At 37.2% G+C, this 20,806-nt stretch overlaps 1 protein-coding gene across 1 annotated transcript in view; it reads right to left on the reverse strand.

Moving 5' to 3' along the window:
• Positions 1-15,946: 15,946 nt before the first annotated feature.
• asns.L (asparagine synthetase (glutamine-hydrolyzing) L homeolog) overlaps positions 15,947-20,806 on the reverse strand; it is a 30,527-nt gene continuing 25,667 nt past the window's right edge. The window contains exons 10-12 of the mRNA XM_018267326.2: positions 20,519-20,600; positions 20,268-20,423; positions 15,947-16,227 (exon numbers count right to left, since the gene is read on the reverse strand). Of these exons, the coding sequence (XP_018122815.1) occupies positions 16,018-16,227; positions 20,268-20,423; positions 20,519-20,600 (448 nt within the window). The 3' untranslated portion in view covers positions 15,947-16,017. The remainder of the gene's footprint in view (positions 16,228-20,267; positions 20,424-20,518; positions 20,601-20,806) is intronic.

Here is a 20,806-nt window from a genome sequence, read left to right on the forward strand (position 1 = left end):
TAAGTCTCTCACAGCAGAATCCAAAGAACTCTTAAAATACCCTTAAAATAAGGCTTTGAGCAGATTGTTAGTATTAAGTATTTATATAGAACCAACATATTCCAAAGCATTGCGCAATAGCACACAAACCAAAATACAGATTGTATAAACATACTGATAAAGATGGCCTTAGTCATTAGAGCTTACAATCTAAAAGATCAACTATGTTTGTTCTTGGTTTGTAATCATGCCAGAAATATAGACCAGCCTTGTGGGGAGAAGATGGAAAGCTGTGTATTGACACTTGAAGGAGGAGGGATGAAGATGGAGATAATGAAAAACCAAATAAAATCTGCAAATCATTAAAGATTTCCCTTTGGTAATGTTAGATTTCCTTATACTATAATATACAATGAAATTACAATTTACCCCTCCCTTAATAATAGTGAACAAGGATATTTGGCAAAGAAATTCAGTACAATATACAACAAGAAGGCAAGAAGGGAGTTAGTGAATAGCAGGGGGGTATGCTGAAAAGTAAAGGTTGGTAGGTACAGTAGTAACTATCTGCTATATCCAGCTAATATCCAGCTGAGCTTTCTCTTCCTCTATCATCTATCAGTTTGTATGTCTAGATTCATATCTATCTATCTATCTATCTATCATCTATCTATCTATCATCTATCTATCTATCCATCTATCTATCTCTCTCTTTCTGTTAACTGTCTGTCTGGATAAATATCTATCTATCTATCTATCTATCTACTCTCTCTCTCTCTCTCTCTCTCTCTCTCTCTCTCTCTCTCTCTCTCTCTCTCTCTCTGCGAACTGTCTGTATGTCTACATTCATATTTATTTATCAATATATCTATCTCTTTCTCACCCTCTCTCTCTCAAATCAAATCAGCTTTATTGGCAGGACCAAATACATTTAGCATTGCCAAAGTAAGTAGAGGGGTGAAATTGGTGGGGTTAGGGGGGCAGCTTATGGCAGGGGAAAGTCCTATCTCTCTCAGTCTATGACAGTCTCTTAGATATTGTGCAGCTATTGTTACTGTCAGCAGCATTTCCTCTCTTCTTTTATGGAAATGAAGTCTGTGATGGGAGAATCTCTAAAAGTGGGTGTTCCTCTGTGATGAGTATTTGGGGCTCTGTAACAGGAAGTGGGCCTCATCTTCCACTGCCTCCTGGTCACAGCGTTGGCACAGTTTGCTCTCCCTGGGCCTGTAGGTCTGTCTGTGTCATCCCAGTTCAATCTCCAAGCTGTAGGCACTTAGTCTGTAACTCAGGATCTGTCTTTCTTTGGGGTTCTATAGAGTTTCAAGGTATGAGGCCATTCTGTATTCCCTCCCCAGTGATTGATAGATGGAAAAATTCTGGGAGTTTGATATTTAATGTCAAATGTGACATTCTGTTCTACTACATTGTGTAGGAAATATGAACATTGAAAAAGAACTCTGAGCTAAAGACGTGGCACAACCATACCTCCTATAAGGAGACTTATAACTAGGTCATTTTCCCAACACAAAGGGCCTTCCATTTGCTTTATTGTTCCATGTGTACTGACCAAGTTATATATATATTAGTTAATTTAAAAGTTAAACATACTCTGTGTGTGAATACACATTCTTGTCCATTGAATAGAAAATACAGAAGTGGGACATTTGTATTAATTCATTGATGTATGTCTGTCTGAATTTTCCTATAGCTTTCTACAGCCAAGATATTCTCCGTAGATGAATAAAGGAAAGTCTCATTAAAGAGGATGCTTCAAAAGCTGCCTGTGTGATCAACATGACTGCTCTCCCACACACAGACACACCTACATATATGGAAGAAATGTTCTGTGTTCTTAATAAGCTTTCATGCAGTCTGGCATGGGATAATAAAGGAAAAAAACACTGTTGGAGCAAGTGTCAGGTTAGCAGAAGAGCCAATGTGCAGCCCCTGAAGAAATTATACTTATTCTCTTCTTGCCCTGATATGTCCATAATAGTACAAAATTCAAGGAGGAAGCATTTTCACAGCAGTGTTGAAGGAAAGGTCAACTACAACACTTTACACTTAAGTCAAAAAGTTAACTCAAGCACCAGTGGATCTTATGTATTTTATTGAACAATAGATGATAGATAGATAGATAGATAGATAGATAGATAGATAGATAGATAGATAGTTCTCATTCATCCAGGGCATGGTATATCTATAGAAATAAGTCAAATCAACTGGATTCTAGTCAAATCTAATGCTGAAAAAACTAGGTAAGCACCACATTTGGTGCTGGATTCAGCCAAATCTGAATCTTGATAAAAATAGCTCATATTCAGCCAAATTAGGTGCATCTCATTGGTGCAGTTGTGGGGGGACCCGGACCACGTGGTCAACTTCCTCCAAAACAGAGATCTCATCTTGGAAAAATTGGCATGACCACTGCTAAAAATGTGCAGTGGGCACACGCATGTGAGAGGGAGGGGTGTGAGCAGTAGGGGAGCAGCAGGCAGGTAGGTAGGGGTGCGCACCAAGGGGTAAATTTACTTAAGAACGAAGTGACTAACACTGGCGAAGATTCGCCAGCATTAACGTTTTCAGGGACTTCACCGATTTACTAACAGGCACGAGCGTCACTTCGCTAGCGAAGAAGATAGATGCTAGAGGTGATTCACACTCTATCGCTGGCGAATTTTCGCTCTGGCGAATGGACGTTACTCCACAAATTCAAAGATGCGGATTTTACTGAACGTTACCTCTTTCGCCAGACTTGCCTTCACCAGCTCAGACCAGGCAAAGTGCAATGGAGTGCTTAGATCTTCCTCATTCTTCTGTTAATTACATCATATTTTTTAGCTGAAAAAGTTTCAAAAAAACTATGGCGTCTTTTCTTTTTTTCAGAGTGATTAAGTCCTTAACATTTTTTTGGGTAACTGGGTTCCCCCATACATTTTCTAACATATGGGACATTAACTATACAGTGGGGTAATGTGTAGGGCATTATAACAACTCCATTTTATTTATTAAGGTTCCCAGGCTTGTGTAACGTAATGTATTTGCTGCAACATATATGTCCATCCAACTTTAAATTTCCCGTCATATGCAAATTAGCCTGAGCGAAGACCTCTAACGAAGTTGCACTAGGCAGAATTGAACACTAGCGCATCTTCACTTTGATTTGCTCACATTGCCGAAGTAATGATAGCGAAAATTCGCCAGCGTTCGGCGCCTGGAACGCAACTTTGCATTTTATTAAATTAGCGTTGTCTGAGCGAATTTTCGACTGTGAAGCCGTCGCTGGCAAATTTTCGTCGCAGGGGGGGGGCCCCGGAACAGTATAGTTACACCTCTGTATATTATATAATATATATATTTATATTTTATATCAAGTGGACAAATGGCAAGGGCAGTGGCAGGCAGAAGTAGTTTGCCAGTTGTGCCCCCACAATTGCACTATAGACAAGTGTCTCTGCTGTCTACCCCTAGTTCCAGCTCTGAAAGCATTTGATGAACATATTTGACTTTGCATTTTCGTATTTTCTAAAATTTCTGTGTTTTTAAACTATTTTGTTCAGTATAAAAGCAACATCAGCAACAAAAAAAAACCCAAAAACATTTTGTTCTGACTTTGACAAGGAAACTGAAGGGTGTCCTAAGAGCATGTTAACAGTGGCTATTAATAATGTATAGTGAGATATTTGTAACTATCAGATGTAATGATACGCACAGCATGATCACTGGCATACTACATTATACTTCTGTATTCTCATCATTTTCAAAGAAATGACTGAACTGATTAAATATGACACATTGCTGTTTTTTTTTTTCTTGAAAGCATCTAATGCAAATCTCAGAATTCCTATTTCCCCTTGCCTCCCTTTCTCATTGATGAAACACATTATATGGAATACGGGACAGCTTCTCTAAGTTAATGAGTAGCAACTAAGGCGCATTAAAATCCATTAGTGAAATCTTTTCTTTGATATTACAGTCTAATTTCTTATATCTCTCAGCCTTCTCCCCCACAATACCCAAGTGACATCTCCCAATCATGATATGACACAGGAAAATAAGAATTTCTTTTTCACTTTTGTATTGCAAAAAAAGTTCAAGAAAAGAGAAAGAAATGCATATCTAAAAATGGGATTATACAATAACATGCATTTATAATTCAATTATGCTGGGTTTTTTTTTACAGACAGATATTATATAACAATAATGATATTGCATAATGTTATTACGAATAATGTGTTAATAATATGAGTTACTAACCAGTTATACAGGTATGGGATCCGTTATCCGGAAACCTGTTATCCAGAAAACTCAGAATTACGGAAATGCTGTCTCCCTTAGAGGCAAATTCACTAATGACTCAAAACAGGCAGACGGCACTTCTGGAATAGGTTTTATTGGGGTTGCTGCTGTAAAACCTAACGCGTTAGGCCTATGATTAAGGGATTTACTCCCGAAACGCGTTAGGTTTTATAGCAGCAACCCCAATAAAACCTATTCCAGAAGTGCCGTCTGCCTGTTTTGAGTCATTGGATGTTGGCAGTGGGGACACTGTTTGACAGAGCACCTGGTTAGGATACGCGGTGAGCAGTAGCACTCCCTTTCTTTTTGTTCTCTATCCGCAAATTCACTAACCTCCGCCAGCGACGGCTTCGCTCACAGCGCAACACTTCACCAGGCGTATATTCGCCAGGACAACGCTAATTCACTAAAATCCAAAGTTGCGTCCAGGGCGCCAAATGCTGGGAAGTTGCGCTAGCGTTGCCTAATTTGCATATGGCGGGAAGTTAACGTTGAATGGACGTATATGTTGCAGCAAATACATTACACTACACAAGCCTGGGAAACCTTAATAAAATAGAGTTGTTATATTGCCCTACACATGAGCCCAGTGTATAGTTTATGTGCCATATGTTAGGAAATGTAGGGGAGAATCAGGTTACCCCATAAAAATATTGCACTCTTTTGCAGCCTATCACACTGAAAAAAGGAAAAGACGCTAGCGTTTTTCGGGACTTAGCAATTTTTTTAAGTATTTTTTGAGGAAGTCCTATCTACTCTATTGCACTTTGCCTGGTCTGAGGTGGCGAAGGCAAGTCTGGCGCAAGAGGTAACGTTCAGTAAAATCCACATCTTTGCGTGAATTTGCGTAGTCATGTCCATTCGCCAGAACGCAAAATTGACGGTTTAGAGTGCAAAGTACCGCTAGAGTCTATCTCCTCTGCTAGCAAAGTTATGCCATTAGTAGTAAATCGTTAGTAAATCGGTGAAGTACCAAAATGACGTCACATTGACGAATTTCTGCCCATGTTAGTCACTTTACCCTTTAAAATTTGCTCCATTTTATGACAATAATCCAACTTTTAAAAAATGATTTTCTTTTTCTCTGTAATAACAAAACAGTAGCTTGTACGTTATCCAAACAAACTAAGATATTATTAATCATTATTGGAAGCAGAACCAGCCTATTGGGTTTATTTAATGTTTAAATGGTTTTCTAGTAGAACTAAGGTATGAGATCAGCAGTCAGAATCATATAGAAATGTTCCTTAATGCTCATTCTAAAAGAACTTGCGTCTAGTGTCTGGCTGCGATATACACCGTTGCTGCCTGCACTGGCTCCCTAACTTGCACATCTGCAGGTGTAGGTATTTTAATAATACAGAGTTCATTGGAAATGCATGTGACTGCCACTTGAGGCCTGTAAGCTTGTTTCACGGACAGATGTGCAACAGTCATTTTGAAAGATTCGCTTTCTAAACAGTTTCAGCTACTAAAAAACGTAGAAAAAAAATACAAATGGAAAACAGGAATTCTGACTGGGCACAATGAACCTACATAAAGTGAAAATAACACATATGATGTGTGGCGTCACTGCTAATAATTTATTTACTTATAGTTAAGGTTCTATTTATCTTTATAGTGGATTCTTCACCCATTTATTGTACAGGTATGAGACCAGTTATCCAGAGTGCTTGGGACCTGGGGTTTTTCAAATAAGGGATCTTTCTGTAATTTGGAATCACAAATCATTAATGAAACCCAACAGGCTGGTTTTGCTTCCAATAAGGATTAATTATATCTTAGTTGGGATTAAGTACAAGGTACTGTTTTATTATTACAAAGCAAAGGGAAGCCATTTTTCAAAATGTAAATTAATTGATTAAAATGGCCTTCTAATTTGGAGCTTTCTGGATAATAGATGCCATACCTGTACTGTAAAAGAGGCAGAAAACCTAAAATATTAACATTATTTGTTAATACTGGAATCTCTTATGGCCTACAATTTCGAAAACAGCAACGTAGATGTAAGAAGGCTGAAGACACAGACTGTAGATTACAATGCTAGTGCTAATGCCTTTTGTATTTAAACATTCATTATCATTTGTAGGAATACACTTAACTGTGATGTATGCATAGAGAATGGTGTTCTCTTAGTTGCCCTGTTTGTCTGCTAAGACTGTTTAATGATGTTTGTAAAGGAAGCATATTATCACACACTCAGGTCTAATTGATTAAGTAGAGGGCGGACCAGGTCACGCTAATTTGTGAGCGCATCTGATCTTTCCCATTAACCATGAATAAGTGGGATTAGTTGCAAGTGCCAAAGGAAGCTTTTTACCAGATAAATAAACGAGTTCAATAAATATTAATTGCTAAGTGGCTATACAAAGTGCTCCGATCAAATTAAAAATAAATTAATATTATTGAAAAAACAATGAAGACCAAAACGAAAAGTTGCTTAGAATTAGCCATTCTATAACATACTACAAAAGATAAACCAAACCTGTAAGGGTAATGTCTTCCTATGTAGCCAATTTTCAAAACTAGAGATCCTTTAACTGGCAGTCCTAAACACATACGGTAAAAATAAGGGAGCCCTTGGGACCCCAACGTTTAGAATGATTAGCATTCTATCAATCAGCAATCTCAACAGTAAGAGAGCAAGATGAAAGGTCAGATTCAAAATCCCCTGGTTTATGAAGAGGTTCATGGCTCTATTTTTCATGAAATCTTAATTGCTACAGATAACCACAAAGAGAAAATCTAAAAACAAAGTAAAGTTCCTGAGGGAATAAGGGATAAAAATGGCAGAATTAATTTTGTGGATATGCTCAAACATTCAGCCATAATTTGGGCTTAGTTTGTGCTTCGTTTCCATTTTAATTGGATTCAAGAGCACAGAAAGTAGCAGCCATTCTTTGGTTTATTTAGCAATTAATATGCCATCATGCTTATTTTGAGGAAGAACAGCTGTTCAACACTTTAGCTACCTTCTACAGAAAGTAACCTTCCAATATGAGAGACAGGCAGCTTCACCAAACAGGTGAACCAGTATTACGATACGAGACCTCATTCTTTTTCAGAATTGTAATATCTAGCTATGTTTATAATGATAATATACAAGAAAGCAACATATACAGGTATGGGATCCATTCTCCGGAAACCCATTATCCAGAAAGCTCTGACCTACAAAAAGGCCTACTCCCATAGGGGCAGATTTACTAAGGTGCGAAGTGGCTAACGCTAGCGACAATTCTCTAGCTTTGACACCCGCAGGGACATCAATGATTTACTAACAGGCGCATCCACCACTTCGCTAACTTTGCCAGGCAACTTTTCGCTCTCACTTTAGTTATAATTAACTAATTTTTACAAAACGTTCAGACCAGGTGATGTGCTATAAAGTATTTAGAACTTCCTCAATCTTCTGTCACTTACATCATATCCTGTGTGCTGAAAATGAATCTAAATTCAAAAAAACCCTGGCGACTTTTCCTTTTTTGAAGCGGGATTGCCTACAAAAGTCCTAACTTTAAATTTTTTTGGGTAACCGGTTTTCCCCATACATTTGCTAACATATGGAACATTAAGTTTACAGTGGGCTCATGTGTAGGGCATTATAATAACTCTATTGTCTTTATTAAGGTTCCCTGGACATATGTTTTTAAAAGTGGAATTTTTAAGTATTTGCACCAACATTTAACATAAAGACGTCCATACAACTTTAAAAAAAAAAGTCGCCATCGTTCGGCGCCCAGGACGAAACTCTGCATATTAGTGAATTGGTGTAGTCGGAGCGCATTTGCTCCTGGCAAAGAGTTGCGATGGGTGTGAAACAGATGCTGGCAAAAATTTGCCGAATCAGCCCTATTGGCTCCATTTTATCTAATTAATCCAAATTTTTAAAAGATTTCCTTTTTCTCTGTAATAATAAAACAGTACCTTGTACTTGAGCCAAACTAAAATATAATTAATCCTTATTGGAAGCAAAACCAGCCAATGGGTTTATTTCATTTTTAAATGATTTTCTAGTAGACTTAAGGGCCAAATTACGGAAATATAGCAGGTCCCATACCTGTACTTAGATTTCATGGGATCAGTCGACGGATCAGCATAACCTCCCCTGTTTGAAGCTCTAAAAAGACATATAGAAACAGTCTAAAGAAAACCAGTTAAGAGAGTCAACTTACTGAAATGACAAATGACATCAATGCTAGCTTTAGACCTGTTAGTTAATTAGACCTTGGGTGATTTAGGAGTCACAAGGGTTTTTTGTTTCAGTACAAATGTGCTCTGAATGTGCTGTAAAATCTACTTATAGTAATGAGTCATTCATTGTCTACCTGCAAATGATGAACAGCTTAATTTCACTTCTGCTAATACATCCAAACTCCAAAAGTCTTAGTAGCGTCAGGCTGGTGACTTACTATATAACCACAACCATACTATTATCAGAGCAGAGATAGCTCTACAGTTTTACCACATAATAATAATACAAGCACTGCATTTTGTATGGCATCTATAGATCCGCTATAATTAGTGGTCAGTTCTCATATGTTTATTTTACAAGGAAGTGAGTGGCCCTGTTTATCTGTTTCCTTGATCTAAAAACAGGGAAATTGCTATCTACCCAAAAGAGCAACTAAACAAGTCCAAAAAGGTAGCAACATCCACCCTAATTGAATGTGAACCTCACCATATACGTTTTCTTTTTGAGATCTTTTTAGAGTGCTGCTTTTCTTTACTTATATTAGTGCATATTCCCTTTAAGACATTTTTATTGCCTCACAAAAATGCCTTCATGAGACCAAAAATAGCCTCATCTATTTGGTCCTCATCACTTACTATTAATACATGTCACATGGAGTTGTACAACTCTCTGCATGCACAAATTAAGCTTTGTCATTTGAAGGCAGGCTAAATATCCTAATTAATTCAATGAGAATAGCTGGTCTGCCTAAATACTCTACTTTTTGTTTTTTTAACTTAATTTCCATAATGTCCATAATTACTCAATCAAAGGAGCGAAAGGACAGAGCGATCTAAAAATCCATCTCAAACACGAAAAGCATCCAGTAACAAGTCAGCTATATTTATTCTTGCTAGTAGTTAGTTATCACTGCCACCTACAGGCCACAGAACGTATGTCTTCAGTCTGCAGAGATCAGGCTTCTGTATTCTGAATTCCCCTTCTACCTTCTTTCAAATTCTTTTGTTCAGATGTTATTGTCCTTGATGCTTTCCTGCAATAAAAATGCATTTACAAGCAACTGTTCTATTATTCCTTTGATGTTTTTACATAAATGATAACATTAACAAGGTAAAGACAACAGCAAGTCAGGGACTGTACGGTAGTTTAAGGAGATTATAACTGGTACACAATGCACTTTAATTGTTTCTGTAATAATTGCTCCATTTTCTATTCTATTTCAAAATTTTCAATGGGTTACAACATTCCATTCCATCGTTATTGTTTAACTACATCTCTTAGCCAAATGCTTCCAAGAGGTACTAGAAAATGTACTTCAAAATATCTGTAAGGTCACAGATATCCCATCCCTGATTTTAGGGATTTTATTTAGTTTAAAATTATTTTCATTTGCAAAAAGAAACTTCTTCATTGGAATTGTTAAAGCTGTTAAAGGGCCACTATAGCTTCCAGCTTCCCTGCTTAACGTTGCTATATATATAAATAATTATCATATACTATATCAAAGAAAACCGCACTCACAGGTCTCTCCTTCAAAAGCCGCAAAGGCTGTGGTTTATTTCCTCGACGTTTCGGCTAAAAAACTCTAGACGTCCTCAGGAAGAAAAAACATTACACAAGTGTGATCGTATTTAACATACAGTGTTGGCGCCAAATTCGACTGTGACGTCACCATCATGTGCCCACTAAAAGAGGAGTTAGCCTAAGCACAAATACTTTTTACACAGTTTTTGCCTCCTGACTTTGTCCCCTTAATCCTATGTATGAAATTGTGTTGATTCGCCTGTAGGACAATTTAAGAGCTTCATATTTTAGAGCTTTATATATAATTATTTTTTTTTTTTTTTTTTACACCAATAGTACTTTATTTGCTTTAGTAGCCACAGAAATAAATAAAAACTTGTTATCTACAAAAACCTCTACATCCTTCTCGATTAAGAAAACCGCCAAAACACTGCCATTTAGTATAACTTGCATTTATATTATTTCTGTCAAAGTGCATAACCTGCATTTATCAACATTGAACCTTATTTTCTAGTTTGCTGCCCAGCAAATCATTCTGCACAGAGGCAGCATCCCACATGGAACCTACAGTTCTGCAAAATTTAGTATGATCAGCAAAAATAGAAACAGTACTTTCAATGCCCACCACCAGTTCATTAATAATCAAGTTGAAAAGCAAGGGACCAAATAGAGACCCTTGAGTTACTCCACTAACAACACTGGTGCACTTAGATAATGTTTCATTTATCACCACTCTTTGTAGTCTATCTTTTAGCCAGTTTTCTATCCAAGTACAAATACTATGTTCCAGGCCAACATTCCTTACTTTAACCAGTAACCTTCTGTGTGGCACTGTATAAAATTCTTTAGCAAAGTCTAAGTAGATCACATCCACTGCCATCCCAGAGTCACCTTGACTCTAGGACTCTGCTCACCTTCTCATAAAAAGAAATTAAATCAGACTGGCAAGGTATATCATACATAAAACTATGCTGGCACAAACTCATAGTATTATTATTTGTAATGAAGTCCAGTATCTTATCCCTTAATACCCCTTTGAAAAGCTTTCCTACCACTTACATCAGAGCAACCACCTATAGTTTAAAGGCTGAGAACAGGATCCCTTTTTGAATAGTGGCACCACATTAGCAATTCGCCAGTCTCTCGGCACCATACCTAATTTGAGAGGTCTGTCAATTACAGAGCTAAGCTAATTTTTTACCCTGGGGTGAATACCATCCGGATCTTTGTTTATCTTAACATGTTCTTCTCTCTTTTGAATTTCCTCATGTGTGAACCATGCATCATTAGTTGTATTACTAGAAGTGGGACTATTAAGAATGAAACCATCATTAGCTTCTTTTCTATTCTCATCATACAACTGACCCCCCTCTGATATTAAGGGTCCCACCTTCCTGCTTCATGTTTTACTATTTAAATATTCAAAAAAATATTTTAGATAAGTTTTACTCCTTGCTGCGATAACCTTTTCCATCTCAATTTAAGCTTGTTTTTTTTGCTAGTCTTTTCTTACCCACCCCAACACCAACATTTCTATTGAACCACAAAGGTTTTGTTTTGCGACAATGTTCCTTGCTCACAAGGGGAATATACTGACACGTATAATTATAAGGCATCATTTTAAAGACTTCTCATTTTTATTCTGTGTTTAACCCTGTGAAAAGCCTTTCCCAGTTAATATGTTGCAGAGATGCCCTTATACTGTCAAAGTTTGCACGTCTGAAATTTAGTTTAGTTTTAGTTACTCCCTTATAGAATTGCTTCTGCAACAGAATGTTATGCTCCACTTTTCCCTAAATGCTCACCCACACAAATGCTAGAGATGAGTTCAGTATTATTAGTTATTACAAGGTCCAAGAGTTCGTGAACAAGCCGGAATAAAAAGTTGTCATTCAGCATATTTACAAACCTTGGCAACCCCATTACCCCAGTCAATGTCTGGATAATTGCAGTTACCAATTGGAATTGGGTAATTGAAGTCACCCATTGTAATAACTTGACCTAGCTGCTTCATTTTCGTCACTTATACAAGGTGGTTTATAGCATACACCAATGATAATTTTCTTTGAACCTTTTGCCCAGTCAAAATCTCTACCCAGAGGGATTCTACACCCTCACCAGTGCCATCCATGGTTATTTCTTTAGTGCATGGTTTTAATTCAGGCTTTACATACAAACACACTCATCCACCCTTAACCCCTCTGTCCCTCCTAAAAAGGGTGTAATAATTTAAATTCACAGCCCAGTCTCATAATCAAATGTATTAACTGTGCAGTTAGTGGATCCTTGATAAGTGCATTTATTAGAAGCTTTCCTACATTTTCTGTTTACCGTTGGGTTTTTGTGCGACACTTTCTTCCAAATAATGAAGGTATCTCCCTCTTAATATAATTAAACACATAATGAGGTTATTGCAAACATGTCTAAAAAGGAAAGTATCTGTAACTGTATAAAGTATTTGAACACAAAGACAGAACCTTATTCAATCAAAACTCCACTCATTCTGAGACTTTCATCAGCCTCAAAAGAATCCCACTTTCTTTTATTTACTCAAAACAGAATGTTCTTAATAATTTAATAGCTTTCTTTGTTTCTTGATAAAATGAATTCAATTAGGTTCAAAGTAATTTTAATATGCATTGGCTTGAGTAGTCTTTGCAGTGAAGTGAAAAGATTTTGATTATGCCTGGGTGTTAGATCATCCATTATTAGGCTAATGGGATTCATTTGACTTTCTACATGATTAATCAACTTAGAAGAGTCAACCAAACAGTAAAATATACCAAAGTGATGTACATAAGTGACTTTCAGCTAAGAGATCTGGGAAGTGTAATTTCCCTGTTTACCAGTTGTTGAGAAGATGCACCTTGTTTTCTGTGGCTGCATGCAAGTCACATTCAACTGAGAGATGCTTACAGTCCTAATAATTAGTAGTGATAGTCTAAAGGTGGCCATACACGGGCCGATAAAAGCTGCCGACAGACCGTCGTTTGACATCGCCAAACGAGCGGATCTCTCCATGTATGGGCACCTTTACACAACACTAGAAGCTAAGTGGATAGCAATGATACCCTGCAACTACTCAATAAATGCACATGGATTTGTCAGATAGTTACATAGTTACATAGTTAAATCGGATTGAAAAAAGACAAAGTCCATCAAGTTCAACCCCTCCAAATGAAAACCCAGCATCCATACATACACCCAACCATACTTTCAACATGAATTATATATACCCATATCTATACTAACTATAGAGTTTAGTAGTACAATAGCCTTTGATATTATGTCTGTCCAAAAAAATCATCTAAGTCCCTCTTAAAGGCATTAACTGAATCAGCCATCACAACCTCACTGTCCTGACTGTGAAGAACCCCCTACGTTGCTTCAAATGAAAGTTCTTTTCTTCTAGTCTGAAGGGGTGGCATCTGGTACGGTGATCCATTTTATGGGTAAAAAGATCCCCTGCTATTTGTCTAATATGTCCTCTAATGTACTTGTAAAGTGTAATCATGTCCCCTCGCAAGCGCATTTTTTCCAGAAAACAACCCCAACCCTCATAATTTAAGTCTTCCATCCCCCTAACCAGTTTAGTTGCTCATCTCTGCACTCTCTCCAGCTCATTTATATCCCTCTTAAGGACTGGAGTCCAAAACTGCACTGCATACTCCAGATGAGGCCTTACCAGGGACCTATAAAGAGGCATAATTATGTTTTCATCCCTTGAGTTAATGCCCTTTATTATGCAAGACAGAACTTTATTTGCTTTAGTAGCCACAGAATGACACTGCTTAGTACTTTCAATGCCCACCTCCAGGTCATTAATAAACAAGGTGAAAAGCAAGGGACCAAGTACAGAGCCCTGTGGTACTCCACTAACAACACTGGTCCAATTAGAAAATGTTTCATTTACCACCATTCTTTATAGTCTATCTTTTAGCCAGTTTTCTCTCCAGGTACAAATACTATGTTCCAGGCCAACATTTCTTAATTTCAGATATCCGTATTACACTGAGGGGATGCCTTTATATAAGTGTTTGATGAATCAGTGTCCAGTCATTCTCCTCTGTTTTCCAATAAAGGTAACCTAAGGTATTTGGTGTTTTAATTAACATAAGTGTGCCAATGTATGTGTCCTCAGTAATGGCATTTGGGACTGCCATAAGTTGGAGCGCTATACACCTACAGATGGTGGTAGGGATATGATCTCCACAACCAACAAGCACCCCTTGACCCCCTACTATGCCACATTTCCCAGCTGATATATGAGCAAGTGAAGAGGTTTATCGCAACAAAAGTAGTCCATGGCAGCTTATAAGGTAAATCTGGCCTTCTAAAGGTTAGTTCTTTAGAGTTTTAAAAAAGTAAAACTAATGATGAAAGATCTAATGTGTGGAGAGTAAGAGGATGTCTTAGACACTTCTATTGTGACATTATAGTCCTGTGATTTTGAACAGCTTTACTTTTGATTACAAATAAATTAACCTTTTTCTTCTTTTATGCTTTTAGATCTTTACATTTGATTTAATCAGCCCCCCCCCCCTTAACTTATATCACGGATGCGTATCTCCAAGATAGTAAATAAGAACAGACCCTCAACCTTTACTTATCTGACTGTCAGGTGGAATCCCCATTTAATGGGTACCAGTCCCACAGTTTAAGAAGCATTGCTCTATATGCTTCTTTGTTTTTAGTGTTATTTCACTTGCACTGAAAATGAATACAGTTGGCCTGTAAAATGAGTCCTGAATTGACTTATTGATCACACTGTGATTACACATTTCAAAGTGAGCCACGCACTTCACGAAACCTTATGGAGAAAATTGGAGGTTAGTTTGTGGTTATATCCTGAGCAGCTGTTATATCCCCAATATGTACAGGGCTGTAACTGCAAAATGAGTAGACACATGGAAGCAGTCTATGTCATCAGCATGGACAATTTGGTGGCACATTCTAATTATATGTGGTATGGCATAAGTAACCCTGTAAGAGGCCACACTAACAGTTATGTTATTCGGCTTTCACAAACTAAGCAGTAGCTGGATTGTCACGACAAGAATTTGATACCGCTGTATGATTTATTTTCCTATATTCAGAAGAATACCCTGTTTTGTTCACCTTGGACTACAGTTTCCATTATAGCAGAAATGATGATCATGTGGTTTAGAACATTAATGCTCACCCAAGGAAAGGCTGGATGGTGGGAATTCAACTTGGATAATGGTTGAATTCAGGGGAGGGATAGCATTTAGGTAAGGAAAATATCATATTTCTTCCAAATTCTTGTCTCCGGTAAGAAAGTTAATTCAGTGGATATAGACCTATATATCATTATTAGGGCAGGGGTACACACCTGTAGGTAAAAGGAACTGATCAAATAAAGGAGACACTATACTGAATATGGGACATTATCACAGTTCAGGGACAGCATTACCCAGCATTACTGTATTAGCTCAGTTAGAGAAGGGAGGTTGGCAACTGTAGTTCTTCAGCATCTGAAAAGTAAATTCTTTTAATCTGCCTCAGTGTGAATTCATGTAACAGCAAATCAGCCCACCATGGACATCATTTACAATTTAATGCATTATTCTGCAAGTGCAGAATGGAAAATAAAATTAGATTTGCTTGTAACTTTCACATTAGAAATGCTCATTCTAGATCTGTAGACACCAACTTTCTGTAATTTACTGTATTACAGACAGCATCAACCAGCAGGCAAACCTTGTCCACAACACTGTGAAAGTAACACTAATGTCCTTCAAGCAGTGCGACCCCTGCCAAGAAGCAGCTCAGTAATGCTATAAATTCTTTCTAATAAGGTACCTGCCCATTAAGTAGCGTGTTACCAGCTGTGAAAATATGATTAAGTTCTGAACATGCCAATGGGTTATGTGCAGTAGTTGAACATCTGCAAACAATCGTTGTTCCTGAATAAACAGGAGGATGGCAGTGTAACGGGCAATGAAAAAATCCCAACGGATATTTTATTGAAGAATTAAAATAGAGGAATGGCTAAATAGAACTTATTTATTGCTATCTGGCTTGTAATGCTTGAGTGTGCGGGCAGAGGGGTCAGTTGCACTAATCCATCGAGGCATCCAGTAATGAGTCAGCCAACCAGCACGCCCTGGAAAATACTTTTCAAAGATCTGGCGATAGAAGTAGCCTTCCTTTGTCTTAGGTGGATTGAATGGAAAATTTTCAGCTGCCTTTTCCAACACAATGTCATCCACCTGCAGAAAACAGATTCACTTAACAATGGCAGTTCCTTTAATATAAAAAAAAACAGTAGAAACATTTCTCCTCTCTCCTTGTTTAATATTTCTTAAGTAGGGAGGTGATTCATGCACTTATTTGTAGAATGGGCCTGTGTAGAAAATCGACATGGCAAAATCACTGAACGTACAACTTAACCAAGGAACATAATGGGTGTCTTTGAAGGAAGCATGAATGCAGCAGAATAAACTGTATGGCAGGCTTTTTATTTACATAAATCACACTACATACATGAAGGCTGAATATTTAGTTGGTAAGGTTCTGTTGTCATAATTAGTCTTCTTCTTCTCTATGTTATACTGCCTATTGTTTTTATAGTAGCAAAAGCATTCTTGTTTTAAAGAGACATTCGTTAATGACTTTATGGCAGTCTCCATGTTCACTGCGTTGATTTATATTTTTCTTTTTATAATGCATTACAACAATATAAGACTCCTGATTGGATGCACAGGCATCACTCCAATATGAATGTTTGAAATATGTAAAAAAAAAATGATCTCTGCTCTTTGAGAGTATTACATTTAGATTTAGGGGCAGATTTACTAAGCACGAAGGTTTTTTTGGGTACTTCGACGAAGTGGTCAAATTTGATCGAATTCAATCGAATCGAATGATTCGAACGATTCGAAGTAAAAATCGTTCGACTATTCGACCATTCAATAATCAAAGTACTGTCTCTTTAAAAAAAACTTCGACTTCATACTTCGCCACTTTAAACCTACCGAAGTGCAATGTTAACCTATGGTTTTTTTTTTTTTTTGATCGAATAAAAATCATTCTTTCGATTGCAAAAAAACTTTCGAATCGTTGGATTCGAAGGATTTAATCGTTCGTTCGAACATTTTGCGATAAAATCCTTTGAATTCGATATTCGAATGATTTTACTTCTAGGGTCAAATTTGAGGGTTTTTTAAATCTTTTTTAAATCTGCCCCTTAGTATGGAGAAATATAGAAGAGAGTATATGATAAAGCAGTTACCATATTTTGATTTATTGAGTCATGTCATAGATTTGTTTGGTTTTATTTGCTTTTCGTTTCTTTATATTTATATTATTTTATTGTTACTACAAGTTTTAGTATTGTTTTACATTATTCATTGTATTCTGTCATTGTCGAATAATATTCAAACTTAAACTATACCCACTGACATGTGCGACATTTGTATTAAGATCTTCATTTTTAACAGTGTCTTGTGTTAATCTGATGGTTTAGTGATATAAATACCAATAAAAACCGTTGAAAAAGAAAAAGAAAGAAAATCTGTCCCATTCTCTTTTGGGTGTTCAGGGAACATATATCCAGACAAATAGAAAGTGCCTGGTACATTTATGAAGACACATATTATATATATTATAAAGGTGCTTTTTAATACTGTCACAGCTTTAATAATTTAGGGCTATGCTGAAAGAATGATGGAATGAATTGTTTACCCCATGTTTAATTTAACAGAGCTTGTCTCGGGTAATATATAAGAAAGAGTCTGACATATTTCCTTTTATGTTTGTATTCATCTACATTTTAAAATAATGGAGTCCTGCTAGATTTTGCATAATTAATATGAGGTGAGCACCCTCTACAAGTGCTTCATTTCTAGCACATTAAATAATGTGTTAAAAGCACATGTTCAGGTGTCACTCCAAAAATCTCTGTGTCATCCCCTTAAATGTCCTCCTAAATAAATCATACACAGCATATAACATGTCTGTGATTAATTCTGGAGCTAAACAATCCAGGACAATTCAATGGAAATAAAGAAAAGGAAATGGAAGGAAAACTGCACCTTTTTAAATATTATTACAGGTATTTGGTCATAAGCAATTTTCTTATTTTAAGATGACTCAATTTCTATTTAATTTGCCCAACTTTATTGATTTTTCTATTTCACTTTTGTTGTGGAGCCATTCAGGTTCATTCTGTAATGTAAGAAATAAAGCTTGATACCCTACAAAGATCTAATTATGTGACCTGTGGCAAATACATAGGAGAAACCACTAAAGAAGTATTTCTGATATATATTGTAATTCGATTTTCAGAAAATAAGTTTCTGACAACAACTAGAAGCACAATACCCAACATTGAAGAAACTTTGTGCCCACAGAGCTGGTGTATTTTTGCCATATTGTACATATTAATAATATTTGAACAGTGGTTCACCGGTGCTTTTGGATCACCTTTGGGTGTACTGGTAGTTTTCTAATAGGATGTATAATGTCAGTTTGACTGCAATGGAACAGTATGTGGCAGATTAGGTATGTGGAAGCACTTTATGTTGGGGTCATCATCCTGAACCTCAAATAACACAAATTTATCATAATGAGAATAAATGGGATGGATCTATGAAGCCACCAACGGGGTAGTTTGGAAATTGGTGGTATAGCAGAGGTCAAGAAAGCAAATAGATACTGACTACACACAGTTCTTCATTCAATCTCGTTTAACAGTAATAATTCTGGGGCTTATCGGTTATTCATCATTAGCACATAGCATTATGGACAGCTCTTGGTACGTAATCTTCCCTGACAGGGTCGACTTATACTTAGCAGGGGTAAAAGTATATCATCAATTGGTATTTGGGAACAATGGGACAGTTATGCAAAATTAGTGATGGGCGAATTTGGGGCGTTTCGCTTCGCGGGAAAATTCGCGAAGCGGCAAAAATTCGCGAAACGGCGCCGGCGTCTCGTTTTTGAAGGCAGCCCCCTTTTATTTTCGGCGCGGCGAAAACATTTTTTGACACCGGCGAATTTTTTCAGGCGAATTTTCGCTGGCTGCGATTCGCGCAAATTTGCCGCAAATTTGCCGCAAATTCGCGCCTGGCGAATAAATTCGCCCATCACTATGCAACATAATACCTTCTGTAATGTTTCACTCTTCACTGAGCTTCCGCTTTACAATAAGAAGCAGATGGACAAACCATTACTGCATTACACACATAACTGCTATTATTTTGGGGCACATTCACAAAATTCACAAAATGCAGGAAAATTCAAATTTAACAAGAGGGGAAGGGCATTTTATCTGCTTTTGCATTAGAACTAGACATTAGAGCAGTGATCCCCAACCAGTAGCTCGTGAGCAACATGTTGCTCCCCAAACCCTTGGATGTTGCTCCCAGTGGTCTCAAAGCAGGTGATTATTTTTGAATTCCAGGCTTGGAGGCAAGTTTTGGTTGTATAAAAACCAGGTGCACTGCCAAACAGAGACTCCTGTAGACTGCCAGTCCATATAGGGCCTACCAATAGGCAATCACAGCCCTTATTTGGCTCCATCCAGGAACATTTTTCATGCTTGTGTTGCTCCCCAACTCTTTTTACATCTGAATGTAGCTCACGGGTGAAAAAGTTTGGGGATCCCTGCATTAGAGTGTCAGACACAATCTGTAGCACATCTATCGCAGCAATATTATATTAAGCTTGTGTTTAAAGGCTATGGAACAAGGTTTGCTATTATTTTTTTTTAGTCTAGTAAAAAATAAAATACAGGAGAAACAAATAATGCTGCAGTGCCATCTGGTGGTTTACTAAGTGTGTCTATATAAATGTAACTTCATGATCATCCCGAATGCTTGAAACTTGGGATTTGTGGAGTCCTTTTCAAGGATGACACATAATAACCATCTCCTTATCCCTTCTGACTTATCCCTTCTGATTTCAATTAGGAAGAGAAGCAACATTCCTGCTAGATCTGTCAGCACAATGCTAAAAGATATTTTAATTTCTCAACTGAAATTTTAGGAAAACCCTTTATCTGAACCTCAGTATGTCCCTCCAGAACCCAGTGTTAAGAAATGACAGGGCTTCAGGCAAGTGCTCCCTGTGCAGGAGACTTCTGATTGGATAGGCGTCAAGTAGAGGCATTTAACCCCTGCAGTGACCCTGCCTATTATTATCAAAAATGTTTCATATTTAAGTAGGCAGAATACTGCCTAGGACTGATGTGCAGTCATAATCTCTTGGCTAATTTCTGCAGACAGTTAACTGATGTGAGTCTGCCTACCTGTTGTTCAATGTGCTCCTGCAGCATAGCAAACCATGATTTCTTCACAGATGTTAAACCGTCGCTAAATGCTTCCTTTGGCCTCCACAATATATCTTTGGGAAGCAGGTTGGAATCTTCAAATGCTTCTCTCAGGAGGTATTTTTCTATTCCGTTCTAAGCAACATAACAAGGAAAACAAAAGAATCCATCTTCATGTGTGCAAAGACTTATTTTATATTATATACACATTTCATAGCTCTATGGCGTACCTTAGGAATTCTGAGCTCTGGAGGCAAAGAAAGATAATAAGCAGTAAAGCGATGATCTAAAAATGGCACTCGGAGCTCCAGACTGGAGTAAGATAAAGAAAAAGAAAATTATAATTATAAATCAAACACAATAACACTTTTCCAGCTAGAAATGTTCATGAGATATATAAATTGACTTAATATACAACCAGTCCCACTTCACTCTGTTCTTTTGAACAGATGGGAATATTAGTGGCAGCTAAGCTGTGCAAGGATGTTACTTGACATTGTGTTTAGATTTGTGTTATA

This window comes from Xenopus laevis, chromosome 6L, assembly GCF_017654675.1.
Source record: "Xenopus laevis strain J_2021 chromosome 6L, Xenopus_laevis_v10.1, whole genome shotgun sequence".
NCBI classification, from domain to species: domain Eukaryota; kingdom Metazoa; phylum Chordata; class Amphibia; order Anura; family Pipidae; genus Xenopus; species Xenopus laevis.